The sequence below is a fragment of the Carassius auratus genome, unplaced genomic scaffold (genome assembly GCF_003368295.1).
Source record: "Carassius auratus strain Wakin unplaced genomic scaffold, ASM336829v1 scaf_tig00015414, whole genome shotgun sequence".
Taxonomy (NCBI): Eukaryota; Metazoa; Chordata; class Actinopteri; order Cypriniformes; family Cyprinidae; genus Carassius; species Carassius auratus.
The window spans coordinates 13,767-34,662 of NW_020524589.1; the positions used below are offsets into that span (position 1 = coordinate 13,767).

The following is a 20,896-nucleotide window of genomic DNA, read 5'->3' on the forward strand; positions in this document are numbered from 1 at the left end:
TTAAAATAAATGTAAAGACCGTTAATAATTTCCTTAGTTTTACCATCAGTTCAAACCGAAAGAGGAACAGAGTGGTGTGACAGACACAGTGATGAAGCTCATATGTGTTTGGAGTACACAAGCCACGGACGGGATAGCTGACTCCACTGTGTGACCATCTCTCTCTTTCTCTCTCTTTCTCTTTCTCTCTCTCTCTCTCTCTCTCTCTCTCTCTCTTCTCTCTCACACACACACACACACACATGCACACACAAACACACACGTGCATACACATACACGCATTTGAACATTCAAATGCTTAAACTAATAACAAAAGATACATACAACTGATTCAGAAGCGCTAGATTGTCAGAACAAAGTCAGAATAACCTCCTCTCCTAGGTTCATAAAATGCATTGCTGTTCTGTTGTAAGTAATCTTAAAGATTCCGAAATGCATCTGCTTTCAGAAGGCCAAATAAAGTTATTTTGCCTTCACGAGTCTTAACTTTGATAAAGAATATCTCTTTGTATTTGATACATAGTCTTTCCAACTTTACAGATCTTTTTTTATGCACCAAGAGTAACACTCCAAAGAGAACAATTCAAATTTGATCAAATGACCCTTTTAATACAACAAATGCATAATTTTCCAGTACTTAGTATGTTCTCTGTATTTTAAAGTATACCGCACTGACCCTTCTTGGCACTAAGTGTACAAATTCATGACAACATCTACCCTGTTTAACTTCTGGACGATTACCTATTTAACTGCTCTGGTTTTTAATGGGAAGTGTTGCATAACACATGTCCACTGAAGGTTTTTCACCTTGGGAGAATGCATAACATCATTGTCATGTTGAAAAATGCCCAAGAATGCAGGGAATCAGGAGAGAGTTGCATCTTCTGTTTCAAGTTTTTGTATTGCCTCATACAGTGGTGTGTGAGTTCATAACAGCATTGATAATGCATAACTCTCTCACGTCTTCAGCCCTATTCTATATAAGAGCTTTACTACTGAACTTCACTGTGGGAACCAGGCACTTCTCAGTGTAGCCTACTCCTGCTCTAGAAACACCACAACGTTTTAGATCCTGTTAGATTCAAAATGACTGACATGGTCTCATGACATGAGAAAATATAGTAGACGTTACAGAGCACAACCTTGTTTTGAACTTGAGGGAGTCTGTTTGTAGAATGACATTTATGAAACATAAAATAATTACTTACCTGTGGATTTCTCTATTTGATAACCATGTTGCAGCCTTCCTCTGTCATTCATATTGATTCACAATTACTGCCTTGAGCTGGGACTCAACATAAACCAGCATCTCTGGGAGACCCTCAACTGTCCTACACTGGTGGAAACAGAACATCTTGATGGACGTGTGCTCATCACTGATAGCTTTTCTACAACCAGCAGAAAAAGCTTTGTCCAGAAAAGAGCCCCTTCCGGAAGAATCTCAAAGAAAGAAGCCCCAACACAGAGTCTTTACAGTGGGACCTACTGTACAGTAAATACTGTACATAGTTTGTAGAGTATGTTTTTAGCACATTGCTATGTGGTTGTTTGGAAGTTTTTGGTGATTATCAGTGCACTGATTTCAGATGTTGTATGCAGTTCTTAAGCACATTGCAACATGGTTGTTGGTTGGTAGTTTCGTGTGTCCTGGCATGTATTTGCAAAGGTTTCTGATCAGATGTTAGTGTTTTGCTATGCAGTACTCTTCTGTTTTTAGTGTGTTGCTACATTGATGTTAGGGTGTTTTGAGTGGTTGGTTGACTTTGGTTGCTTTTGAAGAGTTAATTTAGGGTAGGTTAGGGTCACATGGTTTGCAGCTTGACATGCTGTGAGGGCTCGTGTGCATCAGCGATGTTGAGCTACGCCACTGGTACTTCACATTTACTGCTAGGGTCACTCATAGTGGACAGATCTCAGCTTAGATGCTAGTCGAAGACAAACCACCTGATTTTGGGCAGTAGCAAATCAGTCCTTCAGGTAAGACCCTCAGCAAGCTATACTGGGGAAGAGATGAAAACTGATCAGAGCTGGGTTTCCCAAAAGCATTGTAAACTTAAGTAAATTGTAGACCCATTGAAACCAATGCACAGTTAACTTACAGTGGCATGCAAAAGTTTGGAAACCCCTTGAAGAATCTGTGAAAATGTGAATGATTTTAACAAAATAAGAGAGATCATACAAAATGCATGTTGTTTTTTATTCAGTACTGTCCTGAGTAAAATATTTTACATAAATTATGTAGTCCACTAGACAAAAAAAATAATAATAATTTTTTTTTTTTTTTTTTTTTTTGTGATTTTTGTTCATAATTCCCTTGTTTGTTCGAAACAGTTAAACTGAGCTCTGTTCCTCAGAAAAATCCTCCACGTCCTGTGGAATCTTTAGTTTTCCAGCATCTTTTGCATATTTGAACCCTTTCCAGCAGTGACTCTATGATTTTAAGATCCATCTTTTTTACACTGAGGAAAACTGAGGCACTATTAAAAGATTCAAACATTCACTGATGCCCAGAAGGAAACACAATGAATTAAGACACGGTCTGTGATAACTTTTTGAATTTGAAGATCAAGGTAAATTGTACAAAATTTGTCTTCAACAAAATAAGGAAAATCTTTAAATTTTTATCCTGTTCAAAAGTTTTTATATTGTGTAATATTTCCTTTTGGAGCATCAGTGAATGTTTGCATCTGTCTATAAGCACTTTTTTCATTACATTAATTTATCACATTATACATATATCATTATTAATAGTGTTATGCTCAGTATGCACATTGAACAAATTGACATGGAATAATAATAATAATTTACTTTTTTCACTGAAATAATAAGAGGGTCATTCCTGGTATGCGGTAACATTTTGGCTTCATAAATGTTGGGAAAAAAGTAACATGATTTTTATGTTTTTTGAATTCACCTACATTGTTCAGACTCTGGCCATGAACATATTCCACCCTATTAGGGACATATAGATAGATAGTTACCACAACATGTTAAGAATGTAAATGTTACACAATAATAAGCTTTTCTTGGATAGTATGTCCCTTATGCCATCTTATTATTTATTTATTTTATTTGAAAAACAATAACAAAACAATTATTGATGGATAGAATATGTCTTAATAATTAAGAACAGGTACTTTTTGTGCCAATTTATGCTAACAGGGTTCTAAATAATAATAAAAAAAAATTGCTCAAAAATATATATATGCTGTTAGTGCTCCTCACCTCACAAAATTAGACAAAAGTATGCCAAACATTTAGCATTGCCATGAAATTATTATGTAAAATGACTTGTCTAACAGGGTGGAAAGGAGCACATAACAGGATGGAACACCAATGTTAACAGGTTCGTTATTAGAATTGTGGAAATTCCCTGTGGGACATTTTGAGCTTAATTAGCCATAGCTCATTAAGTGATCAACATTTTGCTAGCTAACCTTCTACAGATTAACATAAGTTTATAACTATGTCAGATTTGTTTTTAAATTTTTGATAAGACAAACATTGTCCATAATATAGCCTAACAGGGTGGAACTTAAAGAGTGGGACAAGCAGGATAACATTTCAATAACTACAAAAAAAGTTAGGAGGGAGAGTTGAAGCTTACCTCAGTTTGTACAGATGAATTCCAGTGGGAAAAATAAATTATGTCACTTATATAAAATGGTCTCAATGAAATTGCAGTCAGTTTTTGGAAGGTGACAAAGTTGGTACTAACAGGGTGGAAAATGATTTCAGGGACACAATTATTGAAGAACATTGTAAAAAAAATAACCATATTTTCAAATGATTTATATGTATGATTAGAGACAGTTTAGCCTAGTCTATAACATAATTAAAACATTTAAAAAAAAAACATTTTATGGTTTATATTTTCTTGTGGAAGTTGACTACTTTGCAATGAGGACATAATAAAATGTAATGCATATATCAATGAAAAGGTATGTCAAATACAAAATAATATTTATAATTTCTATTATCCCCTTTTAAGTGTTAAAGAAGACCTAAATATACAATTTAAATCATATCTAATAAATATGTGATTAATTTGAGAGAAAATATGATTAAATAAATAATTGGGACATAAAAGTCACTGTATAACAGGAATAACCCAAGAATAAGAATAATCATCATCTTTATACGTACCCGAAGTTGTTGATGATGTAAGGGAAACGCAGAGCGATGTCGATGATGTCAGTGCGTGCTCACGCTGTCTCTGTGTTGACGTGGCTTCTCAGTCTGTCTCCAGTAATCCAGCAGTTGAAGTAATGAGGCACATAGCGGAAACTGGAGAATGCTATAATCACTAAAGTCAAGCGGACCACATTCGTTTCTCAGGTAAACCGCACCAAAATGATAAACAGAAGATTATCTAGTTTATTACCTGAAATCGAAATGGATAGTAAATCACCGTTTGTTGATCTAAAGTTGGTTAGCATCATTAGCACGAGATCATTGACCCTGTTTACCAAAGATGATTTCAGGGTGCTAAGTATTGTTGAATAACAGGGTGATATGTTTACAGGAATTGCGTTTCTATTACTATTTCGTTTATTTATTCTGATGATATATTAAAGTTCTGTTGCGTAACGCTGGCTAAAATAAAATGCTAACTGAGCTACTTAGCCTTTTTTTATAAACCTTATAAAGTGATTTTATTCAGTACTCCGAAGTTAGCTGTTTAGCGTTTACTTCGTGTGCTTAAAAACTGTTAGGTCAGATGTCTTGGTTGTTTTCTTGAAGATAAAACGTGTATGTTAATCGTTTGAAGTCATGTTTACATGCTAATACATGTGTAACGTTAGCTGCTAGTCAGCGCTACCTGCGAGTGTCAGGCCACGTAAGAAATCCAGTTCACATGGAAAAACTGGTTAATATTTTTTGCGGTTTCAACATAAATTAGCTAGTAAAAATTCCTAAAATAGCTTCTGTCAACGTCGTCCAAGGTTGAATTTGGTTTTATCAGCAGTGCTAGCTGTTAGACACTGCAGAGTATGCCAAATAAGATATCCGTGCTTATCCAATTTTTCCTAACCTCAGCTATTTCCAAGTAACGTTAACCTCATAACCACCAAACAGAGTTTGTGAAGCACACACATGTCCAACAAAAACTTAGTTCATCTGCCTTTTGTTCCTTTTACAGTGAAAAATGACAGGAAGGAACCAGCACAATGGTTTCCAGTTTGCAACCACAGTGCAGCCTCCCACAGGTGGTCACATGTCTGCTTTTGGACACAACTCAGAGACTGACTACTCCGAGGAGGATGGAGAGACCTTTGAGCTGCGTTCCAGAGGCAGGGAGAGGCATCGCAGGAGCACATCTACAGATCGCAAGGACGATATTGTCTACTTGATACGGGACATAAAAGAGGGAGATACGCTGATCAGTATTTCTCTGCAATATTTCTGTACTGTAAGTCAGAGTTCCCTTGTTGTTTTTCTGTTTCAGTATGTTTATAGAAATGCAACAGGCATGACCATGAAATCTTATGTGAATGTAAAGTATATTGTTGTATAACATTATACTTGAAATCTAGAATAATAATTTTATTAATTCAACGTAAAAATGTAATTTCTAAAGGGACAGGTTTAGTCCAAAAATGAAAATGTTGTCATTGCTCACCCTCATGTTGTTCCAAACCTGTAAGACCCTGATTCATCTTAGAAACACGAATTAAGATATTTTTGATAAAATTTAAGAGCTTTCTGACCCTCCATAGACAGCAAGGGTACTACCACAGTCAAGGCACAAAACCATAGTAAGGACATCAGTGGTTCAACCGTAATTTTAGGAAGCTACAAGAATACTTTTTGTGCCCTAAGAAAACAAAAATAATGACTTTATTAAACAATTATTTTCCTCCGAGTTACTCTGGCACCATTTTGGAGAGTACGATGATGATATTTTGGTTTCCTCTGAATGTAAACAAAGTGCAGCACATGCGTGTTTTGTGTCAGTTCTACGTCATCAGACTATACCTGGAAAAATAATGATCTGATTAAACACTTACGTATCAAGTTTTGGCAATTTCTGCATAGTGCAGATGATATTTAATTCGTAAAAGTTGAAACTTCGGTATTAAGAGATCATACGGCTATAATGATTAAAATCAACAAAGGTGGTCCTAAAACAAACTATTTGAAATTAAATGAAACCTTGTTAAGAGAATGAACGGTTATTGTACCAATGTCCTTACTACGTTTCTGTGCCTTGACCGTGGTAGGACCGTGCTGTCTGTGAAGGGTCATATTCTTGGATTTCATAAAAAATATCTAAATTTATGTTCTGAAGATAAATGAAGGTTTGGTTGAACTATCCCTTTAAATCCCCCCCCCCCCCCCCCCCCCCGCAGTCACAAATTTTGTCCCTTAAAACTTGTCTTCGATAATCAAAGTTATGTCTTTTGTGTTACTTTTTAAATATGGGCTGAGCTTGCTTTTTTGTTTTTTAACTTAAAGTTATATTTTTAGCAAACGTGAAAGCCCTTTCACACCAAAAAGTGAAAGGAATAAGCCTCGGGCTGAAGGAAAAAATCCACGTCCGTACTGTAGAACACAAGTTGTTTCAACACACTTTAGCAATATTAATATTAATAAAAACAAAAACAATGATGCATAAATGTTAGTTTATCTAAATTTTTTGCTTATTATGGTTGAATTGGAATATTGAAGGTCAGCAGCAAAGACAGTGGTTAATAAAATGGGATTAAATACATAAGATATTGGTGTTAACATTTTATTTGGCAGTTTTGCGTCATAGTCATTACTTGTAATGCGTTACCCCCAACACTGATTGTAACTTTACACCTTTACGTCATTGAGGAGAGGTGGATCTATGAATATGCAAACTATTTCCATCTCCACTCGTTCACACAAGCCAAAACCTACTTCATTTTCCCTTAGTTAGAAAAAGTAATAAATGCTGTGGTAAACGTTACACAGTGGCAATCTTGGACTAATGGTTATCGCTGTCGTTCATTGCAGTTTTGAGAATTAATTAATGTATTTCAATTATAGCCTAGAAGGTGCTCTCCCCTAATAATCACAGAAAAGTTGTCACTGGTCTTACTTAGTTCTGAACCTCACAACGTTCCATTGTAATCCGTAAAGCTATACACTGTACATTATTGATTTTCATTCTTGTTATCTCAGGTTGCAGACATAAAGCGGGCCAACAACCTTCTAACTGAACAGGACTTCTTTGCTCTGCGTTCCATAAAGATCCCTGTGAGAAAGTTCAGCTCATTCACAGAAACCCACAATACCACTGCCCACAAAAGCAGCTCACCAGGCTGCACTCGTCGAATCTCAGAGATCATGATTTCTGGAGCTTCCTTAGATTCCACATCCTCTTCCTCATCTGTGGACAGTGTGGAGTGCTTCCTGCAGGAGAAGGACAAGGACATTCAACTTCTCATCAAGTCATCTGACCCTTCCAGGAGCGGCCTGAACGAGGTTGTGTCCTCGCTGGAGCAGCCGCTTTTGGGAGACCCTGAGCGGAGACCCGCCCAAAAGAAAGACCCATACTATGGCGCTGACTGGGGAATGAGATGGTGGACCGCAGTTGCCATCATGTTGGTCGTGGGCATAGTTACACCTGTTTTTTACCTGTTATACTATGAAGTTTTGATAAAAGCAGATGTTAGCAACCATACTACCATTGACTCTATCAGGCCTAGACCAACACAGGCAGCTGCTGCTGAGCCTCATGGGTTACCACGGACCAGTGCTGCCTCTCACCTACAGCCTGCTCCTAAACAGCAACATTTTAAGCATGAACAGGAAACATAACGGGGCACTTAAAATCACCAGGAATTGATTTGGAGAGATTAATGGAAGGTAGAAGCGGAACCACATTTTAAGTTAAATTAACTGAAACACGTGAGAGAATCGAGTAATCATGAAATGATTCCAGTCCTGTCAGCAATTGTCCTTGATGCATTTTGCAGTTGATTGCTGGTTTTGTTTTGTGTGTGTCCCTCATGAGCCAGTGTATCTCTGTACCTTTATTAAGCTCGTAGTTTGCATCAATGGCAAACAGATGATATGTTGTGTAGGATATTTGCTGCCACTGTCTGGTTGTCAGGGAAATAAACATGGTAATTTATTTTAGAAAATGTAGAATCCAGATTCAGTATTGCAAATGATGGTATAAAAAAAAAATTTGAAAAGTTGCTGGTTTTAATTTTTTTTTTTTTTTTTACTTTGCTTGTGAAAAAGAAAAAACTTAATGGAACCATAATGGATTCCTGTTTTTTGTTTCTTCTAGCAAGAGCACAGGGATGATTTGTAAAAGATTCTCAGACATGTTAGATTCCATTGAAGTAGCAGAGATGTAAGCATTTCTATGAAACATGGAGTACACTAATGACATTTGAACAGTATGTGCCTTCATCCTGTAGATGCAGGTTGAAAATAAAGGAATTATTTTAGTATCAGAATCTCCTAATTTTTAAGCTTTGAATTTTATAATCATTTATATTAAATGATACCATTATAGACAATCTATATAATTAATCTGAATCTTATTTTTATACCTATGAAACTGCTCTTTGAAGACATGAAGTGTATCAATTAAATCTAGTGCCTTTATATAGTACATACCTATTAATACATAATTCTTCTGCATGCTATGATTTAATGTTTTTTTTTTTTAATTGAGGGTATTTATTTATTATTTTTTTTTGCTAGTAAGTGGCTTCATCCATGTTGTCATCACTTCCTCCCCCGTAATCATCACCATCTTCAAAGTAGCTTGCTATGTAGTCATTTTCCTATGAGGAAAAAGAAAAAATTATTTGAACATGCATATGTTATTGATTATTCAAACATGACTGTCATGTACTAAAATACTCTGTGCTGTCAAATCAGTTGCTTTTAGCTTTGCACAGACACATTTCGTTTTAAACATTCACTATTTAAATGGATCATTGGATGCCCAATTTCCACAAGCTGATATGCTTCTTTAGGGTCTTAATGAAAAGTTTGTAACATAGTTTGGCTAAAATTTCTCAGTGGTAGAGTAATACAACGCCATTTATACCCGGTCATAAACAGCTCAATCTACTGTATGCAGTTTTACTGCATTCCACTTTAAATGCAAATGAGCTCTGCTGACCCCGCCCCTCTCTTTCAAGCCACTCTCAGAGAGGCGGTTTACTTTAACTGCAGTCGTCATAGAACTCCCTAATTCGCACATTATTAGGAAAGGTGATTTGCAAAGATGCATTAAAAATAAAAAAACCTTACACACGAACAGAGACAAATTTACGTAGATCGGGGGTGCATTCACTTCAGAAACAAATGTAATCCACTGCAGCTTCAGGCTCTGATGTCGGGAGTAAATGTGTGTGTGTGTTTTTATATATATATATACAGTGTTGGGTATAGTTACTTTGGAAAGTAGTTAGTTAGGTTACAACGTTACCATCAATTAAAAGTAATCAGTTATGATACAGCGTTACCTATTCATAAAAGTAACGCGTTAGAGTACTCATGCGTTACCAAAAATTAAAAGCCGTTTGCAGCGGCTCACACATGACAGACACAGCCCCCGGCCCCTTTAAATGCACCTAGAAGTCGTGACTCCCGACAATGAATAACGTCAGTCATCCGACTAAATTAACACTGCAGGATAACAATAACAGGAAAGACAGTCAGCAATCGGCTATTCCACATGGCGTTTTATTTATTTATTATCACAGAACATATTATTAATCAAAATTCGCACCTAACGTTACCCAGCCCGGGTAGCCTAGGCTACTGTATATTATGAGCACCAAAAGATAACTCCTGATTTTTCTTTAACTTTAAATAATGCAGTTAACAAAGTACAAGTATGCTTACTTGTAAACACAACCTTAAACAGGCTTGCAGATTTAAATCCATTCAGAAATGATGAACAACCAGCCAGCCAATGATCTAACAGAAATTAACAGCTGCCTGTCAAACAAAAATGATAACAAACCGAATTAAATCCTTCATTGCCACACAGGCAAATGACAAATCGCTTAATAGCCGAACTAATTATTATTAAAGTGTCACTCACAGTCACAAGCCTAAATTCGCTTTAACACAGTCCTCTTACATTTACTCTTCAAAGTAGTGATTAAAACGTAGCGTTAAATTTGAGGTAGAATTTTTGGCGGTCGACAGAAGCTTTTCACCAAAGCAGAGTGTGCATTTTACCGTTATGTTATTTTCTTTTTCGTTGACAAATTGAAAATAATGTGCGTACTTTTATAAACCAAACGCTGTCCTCTCTGCTATCTTGCCGGGAGTTCAAAAAAAAACACACACACAGGGTCAGGCGCAGGGCACAGACGCATCACAGCCATTGACTTTACGATCACAGAGCTTCGGCTCCGCTGATATTGTACATCCGCAGGTGGCACAGTAGACCTAGGACTACTGTCTGACAAAAAGCAGGCTGCAGTCGGGATTTTCCTTTCCTTAAAATAACGGATTACTTTTTTTAAAAAAATAACGAAGTTACTGATTACTTACGCACGAAACTAAGCGTTAAGTTACAAATTTCAGGAAAAAAGTAATTAGAGTACTCTAACGCGTTACTTTGTAACGCGTTACCCACAACACTGTATATATATATATATATATATATATATATATATATATATATATATATATATAGATAGATAGATAGATAGATAGATAGATAGATAGATAGATAGATAGACACACACACACAAGGCGGGTCTAAGGTAAGATGCTAGTCAAGTCTGCTGAAACGCCACTGTCAAGTAAACGCTGCTCTGCAAATCACGCACATGATGGAATTTACCGCTGATTAGAGACCTGTCTTTCCTGACAAGATGCACATAAATTATTGGTGGATATATATTGTGCACCCCTAATTTAACTAGATAAAAAAAAAAAAAAAGGCTGGTTAGATTTTGAGCATTATAGGGTGAATATGTACACACAATGCAAACACACATTTCAGTTCAAGCATCTTGTAAAAGTGCATTTCGCATCCGGTGACTCCTTTAAAGAGCCAGTAAGATGAAAATTCTAAGCTTCCTATCACTGTTTATAATACAATACACCTGTACAATAGGTTTAAATCCATCAAAGGTTAAAAAACATTGTCATTTTGTCAAAATATCATTTTAAAATTACCTCAATTCTCAGAGATCCCCAAACGGTTCGCGCAAAGCTGTTCAAAAGATTCAGTTTCCTTAAACCCCACCTTTCGGTAGCATACTGTGTTCTGATTGGTCAACTGACATAGTCAGGTTTGATTGGTTGTTCCGCACACAACTTCATTTTAAACAATGCATTAGCATCTTTTTGGGGTGAATTAGGTCTTATTCCTCTCATCGCGAAGCAAACAGTAAAATAAAAAACTTGAACAGTCTCGCTGCTTTTTCTTCTGTGTGGTCGTATTCAAGCCGCGCGCTTCAGTTTGAATCTGAATAACGCGTTCAGCGCGGGGGCGTGTTCACATTAGATATAATGAAGGGAGACGTGAAAAACGTACATCACGTTGTTTTCATATGGATTACTTTATCACAGAAAATCTGTTAGCAGCACTTATTTAGTTTTAAAGAAGACATGTCAAGCTTTCTATAGATATCGCTCTCATGTCTCTTCGTTGAGTATTCACGGAGTTACACTTCATTTTAATGACGTGTTTGTACATGAAGATCAGTGCAGAAAAAAAGGCTGCAGACAGCACACATACTGATAAGACGCTCGGGAGAAAACAGACACATAACTTCATAATCATACTTCGCTTTGTGATTCGGAGATGCTCGTTGGTCTAAACAAGGTTGGTAATGAACCCTCTTTTATGGCCATTAAAACTTTGAAAATCCCGCCTTGTACTCACCGAGATTAGAAAAGCAGTCATCAGTGAAATGTTGTGAACACAACAAAAGGGATTTGTTGTACTGCTCTGGTATTGTGGTAAAAATGAATTTTAGCCATTGGTTCTTCTGATCTTCATTCTTTGGCAGTGAATATGCTAGTGGATCTGTCGTAGAGTCAGTTGGTTGTTCTTGGAGATAGCGGGTTAACTCCGTGTCAGCGCACGCTCTGATCGGTAAAGGGGCAGAGATTTCAGACCTCCGTTTATTAAGGAGATGTGTCACAAAACTCATCATCCGCGCCACAGTTTTTTGAGCAAATTTCAAAGCCGCACCCGTCTGTTCTAGAAAGGATGCAGCAAAGATATTTAATGCTAATGTATGAGGCATAGGCCTACGCTGAGTTTCATTTACGATGAGATGCGCTCTAGTTCACAGTGCAGTGCAAGTGAACGCGGCGCGCTGGTGCTTCCATGTCACGGTTATCATTGTCTGCTATATTTGCTTTTTATTTATTAAAATACATGCAATTGGTTGATGAAACATTTATTAAAATTAAGATAAAATTTGTACAAAACGAAATTCGTTTTTAAGAAAGGTTTTCTACAAAGCAAAATTTAATGAAGTGGTAAATATGTCTGACGATTTACAAAACTTCATTAAGTGGTAAAAACCATGTTTCCCGATATATTGCGGATCTTATGATCCTATCTAAAAATGAAAATAATTTTTGATAAAAAATGTTTGTAAAAAATATTTTATTAACACGGTTTTGCCGGTTATAGAGTTCTAATGACGGTGTTCAACTATAACCGCCGGTCTCACGGTTATATACTAACCGTCACACCCCTACTCCTAGTGACGTACATAGAGATGGGCAAAAGATTTGAAATTTATAACGACTCGTTTCAGCGATTCAGAGTCGACTCCTTACTTTAGAAGCCAATAACTTTATAAATCGTGTACTTTTTGGTTTAATTACTTTGCACATTGTTTACACTGATGGACAGCTACATCATACACTGTAATACGGGTAATTTTTGATTTCCCATCTGTGTGGCTCTTTAAGTGTTATAGTTAGATTAAGGTTTCACTTAAAATACATTTTGGTTAAATTTTCATGTACAACATGTGACAGATGGATTTGAGAAGGAATGGTTAAACCTTAAAAACCTTTTACCTCTTCAAGCTCTTCATCATATTCTGCTTCAATTTCTTCTTCTTCCCCTTCTTCCCCATCTTCCTTCTTCCCTCCCTCTGCTTCATCCTCCTCATCTGATTTTACGTCTCCCTTCTTTTCAAGTTCCTGAAAAACAAGCGCAAATGAGACAACATCATATTCCAAATATATATAATGCAGTTAATTTAATAAGTTTAGTATGTGATGATCTACAACATGAACGTACATCAAGTTTATTCAACACTTCCACCTTGTCCTTACTTGAGATCTTTGCATTTTTCGTAGTATCTGTAAATATTTAAATCATTTACAGGTTATAAAAAAAATGCTGTTTGTTTAGTGATGGGTTTCTGAATATTTGAAATGACCTCTTTTCTTTTTAATAATCTTCTTTTGTGGCTTCAGCTCCTTTGGAAGACGGTTCCAATCTACAAAGGAAGTTTATAATTTGTCTGAAATTAGCCAATTTAAATAATAATCACAAGTTATTCCTGTATTACCTGGTGTCCAGTTATCATCTTCAATTCTTTTAATTTCTCTTGTGTATTTCTCCTTATACCTCTCCACATCTGTGAATTATACTGATGAGCACATTGGCAAACACTTAAAAAAAAGAAAAAGATCACTTCTAAATCTCTGACTTTTCATATTTTACTTTTAGATTAGATTAGGTTCAACTTTAGTGTCATTATGCAGAGTACAAGTACAGAGCTAATGAAATGCAGTTAGCATCTAACCAGAAGTGCAAGAATATAGTGTTTTATATACATAATAATGCAGAGTAAGGGTAGCTATGATTTACAGAATGTACAGTGGAGTTGCTATATACAGTATTAAGCAGAGTATGTTCAGAATATAAATAAGAATGCAATGTAGGATAATTATATATACACACATTATGAACAGCAGCATGTAGGGTTTTATGTACATTATGAACAGCAGCAATAATAAATACAGTTGAATGAGTGCACAAGATTGTACACTCAACCAACTATATGTAATATTGTAAAAAAAATAATAAAACAATCAAATAACATGTCACAACTATTTTCAAGATTATACTTTCCCTAATCAGTTATACTATTTCACTTAAACGTAGTTAAATAGATTTAATGTCTTCAGGCCACTGTTAAAACACAACATTGCCCTCAGTGCTCTCACTCATAGTCATCCACTTTTACAATATGATTATCTCAGAAATACTAATACCCCAAGTACGAAGCAATAGGTATTATATGTTACCAAAATTAAATAAAGGCTACTACTCACCTCCCTTTCCTGCATGGGGTTTTATGTTAAATGGGAGATCTTTCATTCGTCCTCTCATCTCTTGTTTCAAAGCTCTCATATAATCTTCATCCTCTCCAGCTTTCAAAGGCACTGGTTTATATTCAATTTGCTGAAAACGAGCGCAGAATTATATACCAGATGATGTGGTGCATAGGCTATGAAGAAGAAGACAACTCACTGGGAAGAGTGGAGTTGGCCCTCTTTGGGTTTCTGGCATGGACCCTCTGGAGAGACCCAGGGCCTCGATGTTGAAAGTGAATGCTGCTATTCCTCTGCCTTTTCCAGCCATTTTGGCCAGTCAGATATTCCTTATATTTCCTGTGTGATCGAATTGCTGATAACATATCAACTGGCCAAAGTATAAAAATATTGACGTTGTTTTCGGACATAATTACTGGTGGCGTTGTAAACGCATTGCGTCGTGGTAAATCACGTGACGCGCGTTCTTTTTTTGGCGTCATGTTTTGTTAAACCTAAAACGCGCCATTTTTTTATCAAATGCCATCGCTAATAATATTTGGTAATAGACTTCGCTGGAGGAAGATTATCTTTGGACAATTAACGTTACTTCAAAATCTCAACGTTATCATGTTGCTTCAGTAGACGGGAAATCATTTCGTATGGATTATTTTTATAAGATTTTGGAAATGAGGATCCACTGCGTTTGAAACATGTAAGTTACGTTACGTGGGTGAGAAAATAATTGGCAACATCCAGCATTTCTTTAAAACTGTACCATTAAGGCAGCTGGACGCGTTGGAGCAACAGTTATTTGAGGTGCAATTGCTTACCTTGTGCTATCACGGCCTTTGAACTAATATAAAATGAGTACCTGCCTGTATGCAATTAAATAGTATTTTAGATTGTTAATATGCATGACTTGGGTGGTGCCTATTGCCGCATTGACCAATAGTATTTCGACTCTCCAGCACGTCATGTCGTTACTGTCGATGACGTGCTGCGCTTGCGGAACAGGGTTCAGCGTCCTTTCTGCAGCTGCAGCAGCTAGGATTTGAAACCAAAATTATAGGTTAACAGCCATATATTTAATCTTTTATGCAATAATAACCTCTTGAATGTATTGGAGATGTCTGCGACTGACTGGTACGCGCATAAGTCGCTGGAAAATGGCATGTTTTGGATCCAGGAGCGGTTTTATGAATCGGGGAACAGGGCGAATATCTGGCTCATACGCGGGTCCCATCAGGACGTGGTCATAGATACCGGACTGGGTTTACGGAGTCTGCCCGAATACATCAATAGTAAAGGGCTGCTAGGGGACGATTCAAAGCGCAAGAACCCGCTTTTAGCTATTGGCACGCATGTGCATTTTGATCATTCGGGTGGGCTGCATCAGTTTCAACAGGTGGGCGTGCACAAGGCGGAGGTGGATGCTCTGGCTAATGGGGACAACTTCGAGACAGTGACGTGGTTATCTGACCGCGAGATCGTGGAGGATCCATCGCCTGGATGGCGAGCAAGACAGTACAGAGTCAAGGCGGTCACACCAACACATATATTACAAGAAGGTGGGCTATTATACAGTTTGCATGACTATAATATTATTGTAATGCATACAACACTAAATATGTGTGTGTGTGTGTATATATATATCTTTGAAGAAACACTATTGCATAAATTACTCCAGAATACCGATGCATACGGAATTGCATGACTTCATTCTGGACAGCCTTGCATAATATCTTTGAAGAGCTCTTGAAAAAGATCGAAACAAATCAGATCATGATTGACTCACCAGAGGCATGTCAGTGGTTAGTGAAAAGCAAGCCCACTGTCTAATGTGGCTTCATTTCCTTGATGGTAAAAACACCATTATAGTGGACTATTGGCAGAAACTCAGCAAAATCAGAGTACATCATACGTGACTTCCTCCCCATAACTCTCTGTGAATGGACTGTTTTGCAGTGTGTTGTGCTACTGCATATGGATAGATATTCAATAGATGTTCAGTTCAGATGTTCATGTTTTTTTCATGTCAGTGCATCTCCAGATGTTAAGGTGACACACAGAATGTCTACAGTGTGTATTGTGTTGTATTGTACATGTTTAAATAAAAAAATAAATGAAATTAAATTCATGCATTTAGCAGACGCTTTTATCCAAAGCGACTTACAGTGCATTCAGGCTATCATTTTTTTTTTTTTTAAGTATATATAGTTAAATTTAAATACAGTTAAAAATGTATGCTTAGCTGAAAACATTTAATCAGTAAGAAAGTAGTCTTTGTGAATGCAGTCAAAATAAATTATTATATCTGGATTCTTATCCAGTAATTGACTGTAAAAGTCATGGAAATGATATCTCAGCTGTACTAATTATAAATGAACCCTTACCTCTGCATAATATACCTCACAAATCCTTCTCTGCTTCATAACTTGTGCATCAGTCGATACAGCTTCTGCTGTGTCAGTGCTGCAATGCAGTGACAATATCCAGTTCCCACATTTCCTTCCTTTCCTCCTTCTCCAGGCGACGTTATCAACCTTGGAGACCGACAGCTTACTGTTCTCCACATGCCGGGCCATTCCAGAGGCAGCATTTGTCTCCATGACAAGGAGAACAAAATTCTGTTCAGTGGAGACGTGGTCTATGATGGATCCATGATTGATTGGCTTCCCTACAGCCGGATAAACGATTACATTCGTAGCTGCGAAAGGCTGGTTAAGATGGTCGATAAAGAGGAGATTGACCAGGTCATGCCTGGCCATTATAACACTTTTGGGAGCAAGCGTCTACACCGGTTAGCCTCCAACTACATCGCTAGTGCCGGCGCCTGCCACAGAGCCTCCACCTGCTTGGTGAAGTCCTTAGCCAGCCTGGCACTTCGAGCCTCCAACTCGAGAAGTGCCTGCTAGTAGTGATGGAAAGGACTACTATGCAACAACATGTCATTGCAGACCTCAATATATGAAAACACTGAGCAATACAGTGTGCTAATGATATACAGGATACAATTTGATAATATTATTTGTGATCAAGGATTAAAATAATGAAAAAAAGCTGCATAATATCCATCAAAGCATCAAGAAGAATAGTAAACATTGTCATGTTTTAAAGGTGCTGTTTGTAATTTTCAACAATAATGTGTAGAGATATCTAAAGGACTAAAATAAATAAATAAATAACTAGTTAATAACCAAGTTAAGTGCAAATCCAGCACCACGGCCCGTTTCATTGGTCAACTCAATCAGACAGACTTTACTGATGCAATTTAGAGTTAAAAAAAAAAAAGATCATGTATTGGTGCAGTTTAGATTGTGACAAAGTTAATTAATAATATATTATAATAATACATTATAATGATATTAGTATTATAATAATTATTTTATCTTATTGCTTTTGCTTCAGTTTTCATTTTTCTTTTAGGTACCAGTACTATTGTACCATTTTTAATTATTATTATTATTATTATTATTATTATTATTATTTTATTTATAACTCAATTGGGAAAAAAAAAACTATATATATATATATATATATATATATAATGGTTTTGGACTCCATATTCCAGGATCAAATGTTTGGAGAAACTTCTTATTTTGACTCAGTATTATTTTTTTAATTCCATTTTGGTCACTAATGATGTGGAAATTACACACTGCACCTTTCATAAAGATTATCATCATACAAAGGTTTCCACAGGTAAAGATTTGGTATGTCTAGAGATAAATAAATAAAAAATCCCTCGTAAAACACATTGTAGCAGACATAATCTTCCAGTCACCTCTTAACGTAATCTGATCTGTTTCAGATGAATTGGCTTTGAAGAGAAAGCGATGAATTGAAAAAAAAAAATGGGAGACAAGATATATTAGTAGCCAACTGTTGACTTGTTCTCTATGGCAGTATCTGCATGAGATATTGATGTAGCACAGCATGGATCCAGCGTCATTCTATTATTCTATAGGCTCACAGTGAACTGTGTTGTGTGTGTGTGACCGAAGTGCGTTTTCTAGAGTACAAACAAAATCATGATCTTTCAGCGGCAGTCATATTAGTCCAGAAAACTGACTAGCCTTTACTGAAAGATGCTGAACAATGATTTTTGTTTGGTTTAGTTTCATAACACTGCCTCCATACTAGTAGTTGCTGTGTGCTTCTTTGCAAACTGCACAATGACTTTGATTCATTTGTATTAGTAATTTTTATATTGAAGCACATAAGTCAACGTGGGTGACCGTAGGTAGTTCGTGAAAGCCAAATGTTGTTTTTCCCTCTCAATAATTCACTGCCTTAGTTTAATCTGACAATAATTCAAAGGGCCTCCTCTTTAGTGTTCAAAAACATATTTTGTGAGTTTATGAAAGGAAATGATGTATAAAATGAGATGATGGTGGAGCTGTGAGAATGGCTAACATCAAGTCACTCATTTAAGTTGCCAAACTACAAATATGCTGCTTGACATTTTTTATGTAATTTTCATAATGCTGACATGTGTTTGTGTGAATGTGATGGGTAGCGATATAATATATCTATTCTGAATCTACAGTTGAAGTGAGCATGTACAGTATATGTGCACTATGTTTCTGCTCAGGGATCCCTTGAATCCAGGCAAAATGAGCAGAACTAACGCTATATTTAGTGCATCTTGGAGAGTAAACAAACAAATATCTCACAATGCCTTGATAACAACTGTTTTAATGCCCAGGCACCTGTTTAACAATATACTCACTTTCAATTCTGTATACATTGAGTCTTTGTGTTATTCTTCTCTTTCTGTGTTTGTTGATATTATTTAATTTGTAGTTCTGCAATGTGTCAAGAGAGAATTTCACTATTCTATTGGTGTTTAATACCCCTGTGAGCAAAAGTATTACAACCACAAGATGGAGACATTGACCCTGTTATGCCAGCACGTTTCCAGTCACATTGGAAATACAGAGCTGAAGTAGAGGAGCATCAAACTAAAGTCAGTGATATTTGGCAAAAGTCCCTCCTTTTTAAAATTCCCCAAAGAAGTTGGCACTTCCTTCGTTTTAAAAACTTGACATTTTCTCACATATCGCTAACCGCAAGCCTTATCCCCTTAGGCTAGTCATGATGGATTGGATGTGGCATTAATTTCCTTACAAATCTCTTGAAATATTTTTTGGGCCAAGTTTTGTTCTGGCAGTGTGTCTTTTGAAATACATACGTTTGGCAGTCACAGATCTGGTTGAAATTCCTAAGTACTGTTTGACACGGCTTTCAGTCAGGGTGAATTGATGGCTGCTGACAGATGGCTAATTATATCCAGGGGACTATTTGTCTGACTTGACCTACAAGACGTGGTTACTGTTATTTTTAAAGGTGATAGGGCTCCAATGAAATGATGGAGTTTCCATGAGAAAAACGGAACCGGCTCTGTTCGCAAACAAGCTTGATTAGATTTTGGTCAGCTTACATGACGGACTTAGAAATGGATTTTTGTCCTTTTGGCTTGAATTCTCATACTGTGGATATTCCGCGTGGTTTACATCAAAGACAGTGGAGATTTGCTGTAATATTTCAGCGTGGTATTGATTTTGTATGGAATAGCCGCAGCAGGCTTTTTGCGTGAGTCATATGTAGGCCGATTCCTGGACCTAGAAAACAATGAAAAGTATTATTGACCCTAAAGTTGACAACTGAACTAAAACCGTAAACATGGAAAGGAAAGACCAAACAAATGTTGCATTGTTTCTAAACATCTCTTCATGGACCTACAATTGAACTATAATGTCGTCTTGCATTAGTGAATGTGATCGAGAGCCTGTAACTAACGTGCCAGATTTCGTCAACTTTTCTCCCCTCCCGCTGGCTGTTTTTCCCTCTAACCCCACTTCAGTAACAAGACATTGTATCCCGCAGGCAGCCAGACGGACATTTGATGCGTGGTCGCCGCCGGGGAAGCGTTGTTTGACATTCAGCTGCTCCCTACATTATCTGCTAATTGACAGCCCCTATCTGCCCTCCGGCGAGCCAAGATGACACGTGTGGGAAGGACCGAGTTGAGGGGGGAATAGGGAAGTGCCAATCACCACCAGATTATCATGAGCGAAAGGATGGTAATGGAGCCTTAAACTGACCTGGCTGCTGCAGGTTTTGTGGGTTAATGGTTGATGGTGCAACAACACCAATATGATGACCTCTTCTTCCAAAGTACTACACAAATACTTTGTCTTTCAGATCTGAGATGTGATTGAGGTCTACGAGACCGTAAGGTGTTCTGTTTGTCATTTTAAAGTCTGCATGAAATGAAAATTCACCCTATCTATTATATAAACACATACTATTGATCTAAATGATTACTCTATGCAAATGTTTTATTTATTTTTTTCCTCGCAGATATTCCAGTAAAACTACAGACTTCTCTCTGGTGACATATGACAGACTTCAGTCTGCTTAAACCCGTCCCTTTCTTACAAATGATTGCAAGCTCACATTCAGATATGGCTCCATCCAACTCAGGAATATGCCTGCCCGACGTTTCTTTTTCATTTTTCCATATTCTGCTTCACTCAGCTGTATTTCCAAGAATGTTTGTAACGGTATGAGATTTTCATGGTATGAAAATCGTCTCAGAAAATATCAAGGTATATATTAAACAATAATTCTT

The 20,896-nt window shown here is 36.8% G+C and overlaps 3 protein-coding genes across 3 annotated transcripts; 2 read left to right on the top strand and 1 right to left on the bottom strand.

The window, feature by feature from the left end:
- The first annotated feature begins 4,187 nt into the window (after nt 1–4,187).
- LOC113074833 (lysM and putative peptidoglycan-binding domain-containing protein 3-like) lies at nt 4,188–8,435 on the top strand. The gene is made up of 3 exons (XM_026247569.1): nt 4,188–4,338; nt 5,144–5,413; nt 7,153–8,435. The coding sequence occupies exons 2-3, from the start codon at nt 5,150–5,152 to the stop codon at nt 7,789–7,791; spliced, it is 903 nt and encodes a 300-aa protein (XP_026103354.1). The 5' UTR covers nt 4,188–4,338; nt 5,144–5,149; the 3' UTR covers nt 7,792–8,435.
- A 153-nt stretch (nt 8,436–8,588) lies between these two features.
- LOC113074836 (DNA-directed RNA polymerase III subunit RPC7-like) lies at nt 8,589–15,159 on the bottom strand. The gene is made up of 8 exons (XM_026247571.1): nt 15,090–15,159; nt 14,477–14,616; nt 14,278–14,407; nt 13,509–13,577; nt 13,377–13,436; nt 13,235–13,296; nt 13,009–13,134; nt 8,589–8,774 (listed from the first exon to the last, which is right to left on the bottom strand). The coding sequence occupies exons 2-8, from the start codon at nt 14,585–14,587 to the stop codon at nt 8,688–8,690; spliced, it is 645 nt and encodes a 214-aa protein (XP_026103356.1). The 5' UTR covers nt 14,588–14,616; nt 15,090–15,159; the 3' UTR covers nt 8,589–8,687.
- A 99-nt stretch (nt 15,160–15,258) lies between these two features.
- LOC113074834 (metallo-beta-lactamase domain-containing protein 2-like) lies at nt 15,259–17,537 on the top strand. The gene is made up of 2 exons (XM_026247570.1): nt 15,259–15,827; nt 16,789–17,537. The coding sequence occupies exons 1-2, from the start codon at nt 15,386–15,388 to the stop codon at nt 17,172–17,174; spliced, it is 828 nt and encodes a 275-aa protein (XP_026103355.1). The 5' UTR covers nt 15,259–15,385; the 3' UTR covers nt 17,175–17,537.
- Nucleotides 17,538–20,896: the final 3,359 nt, after the last annotated feature.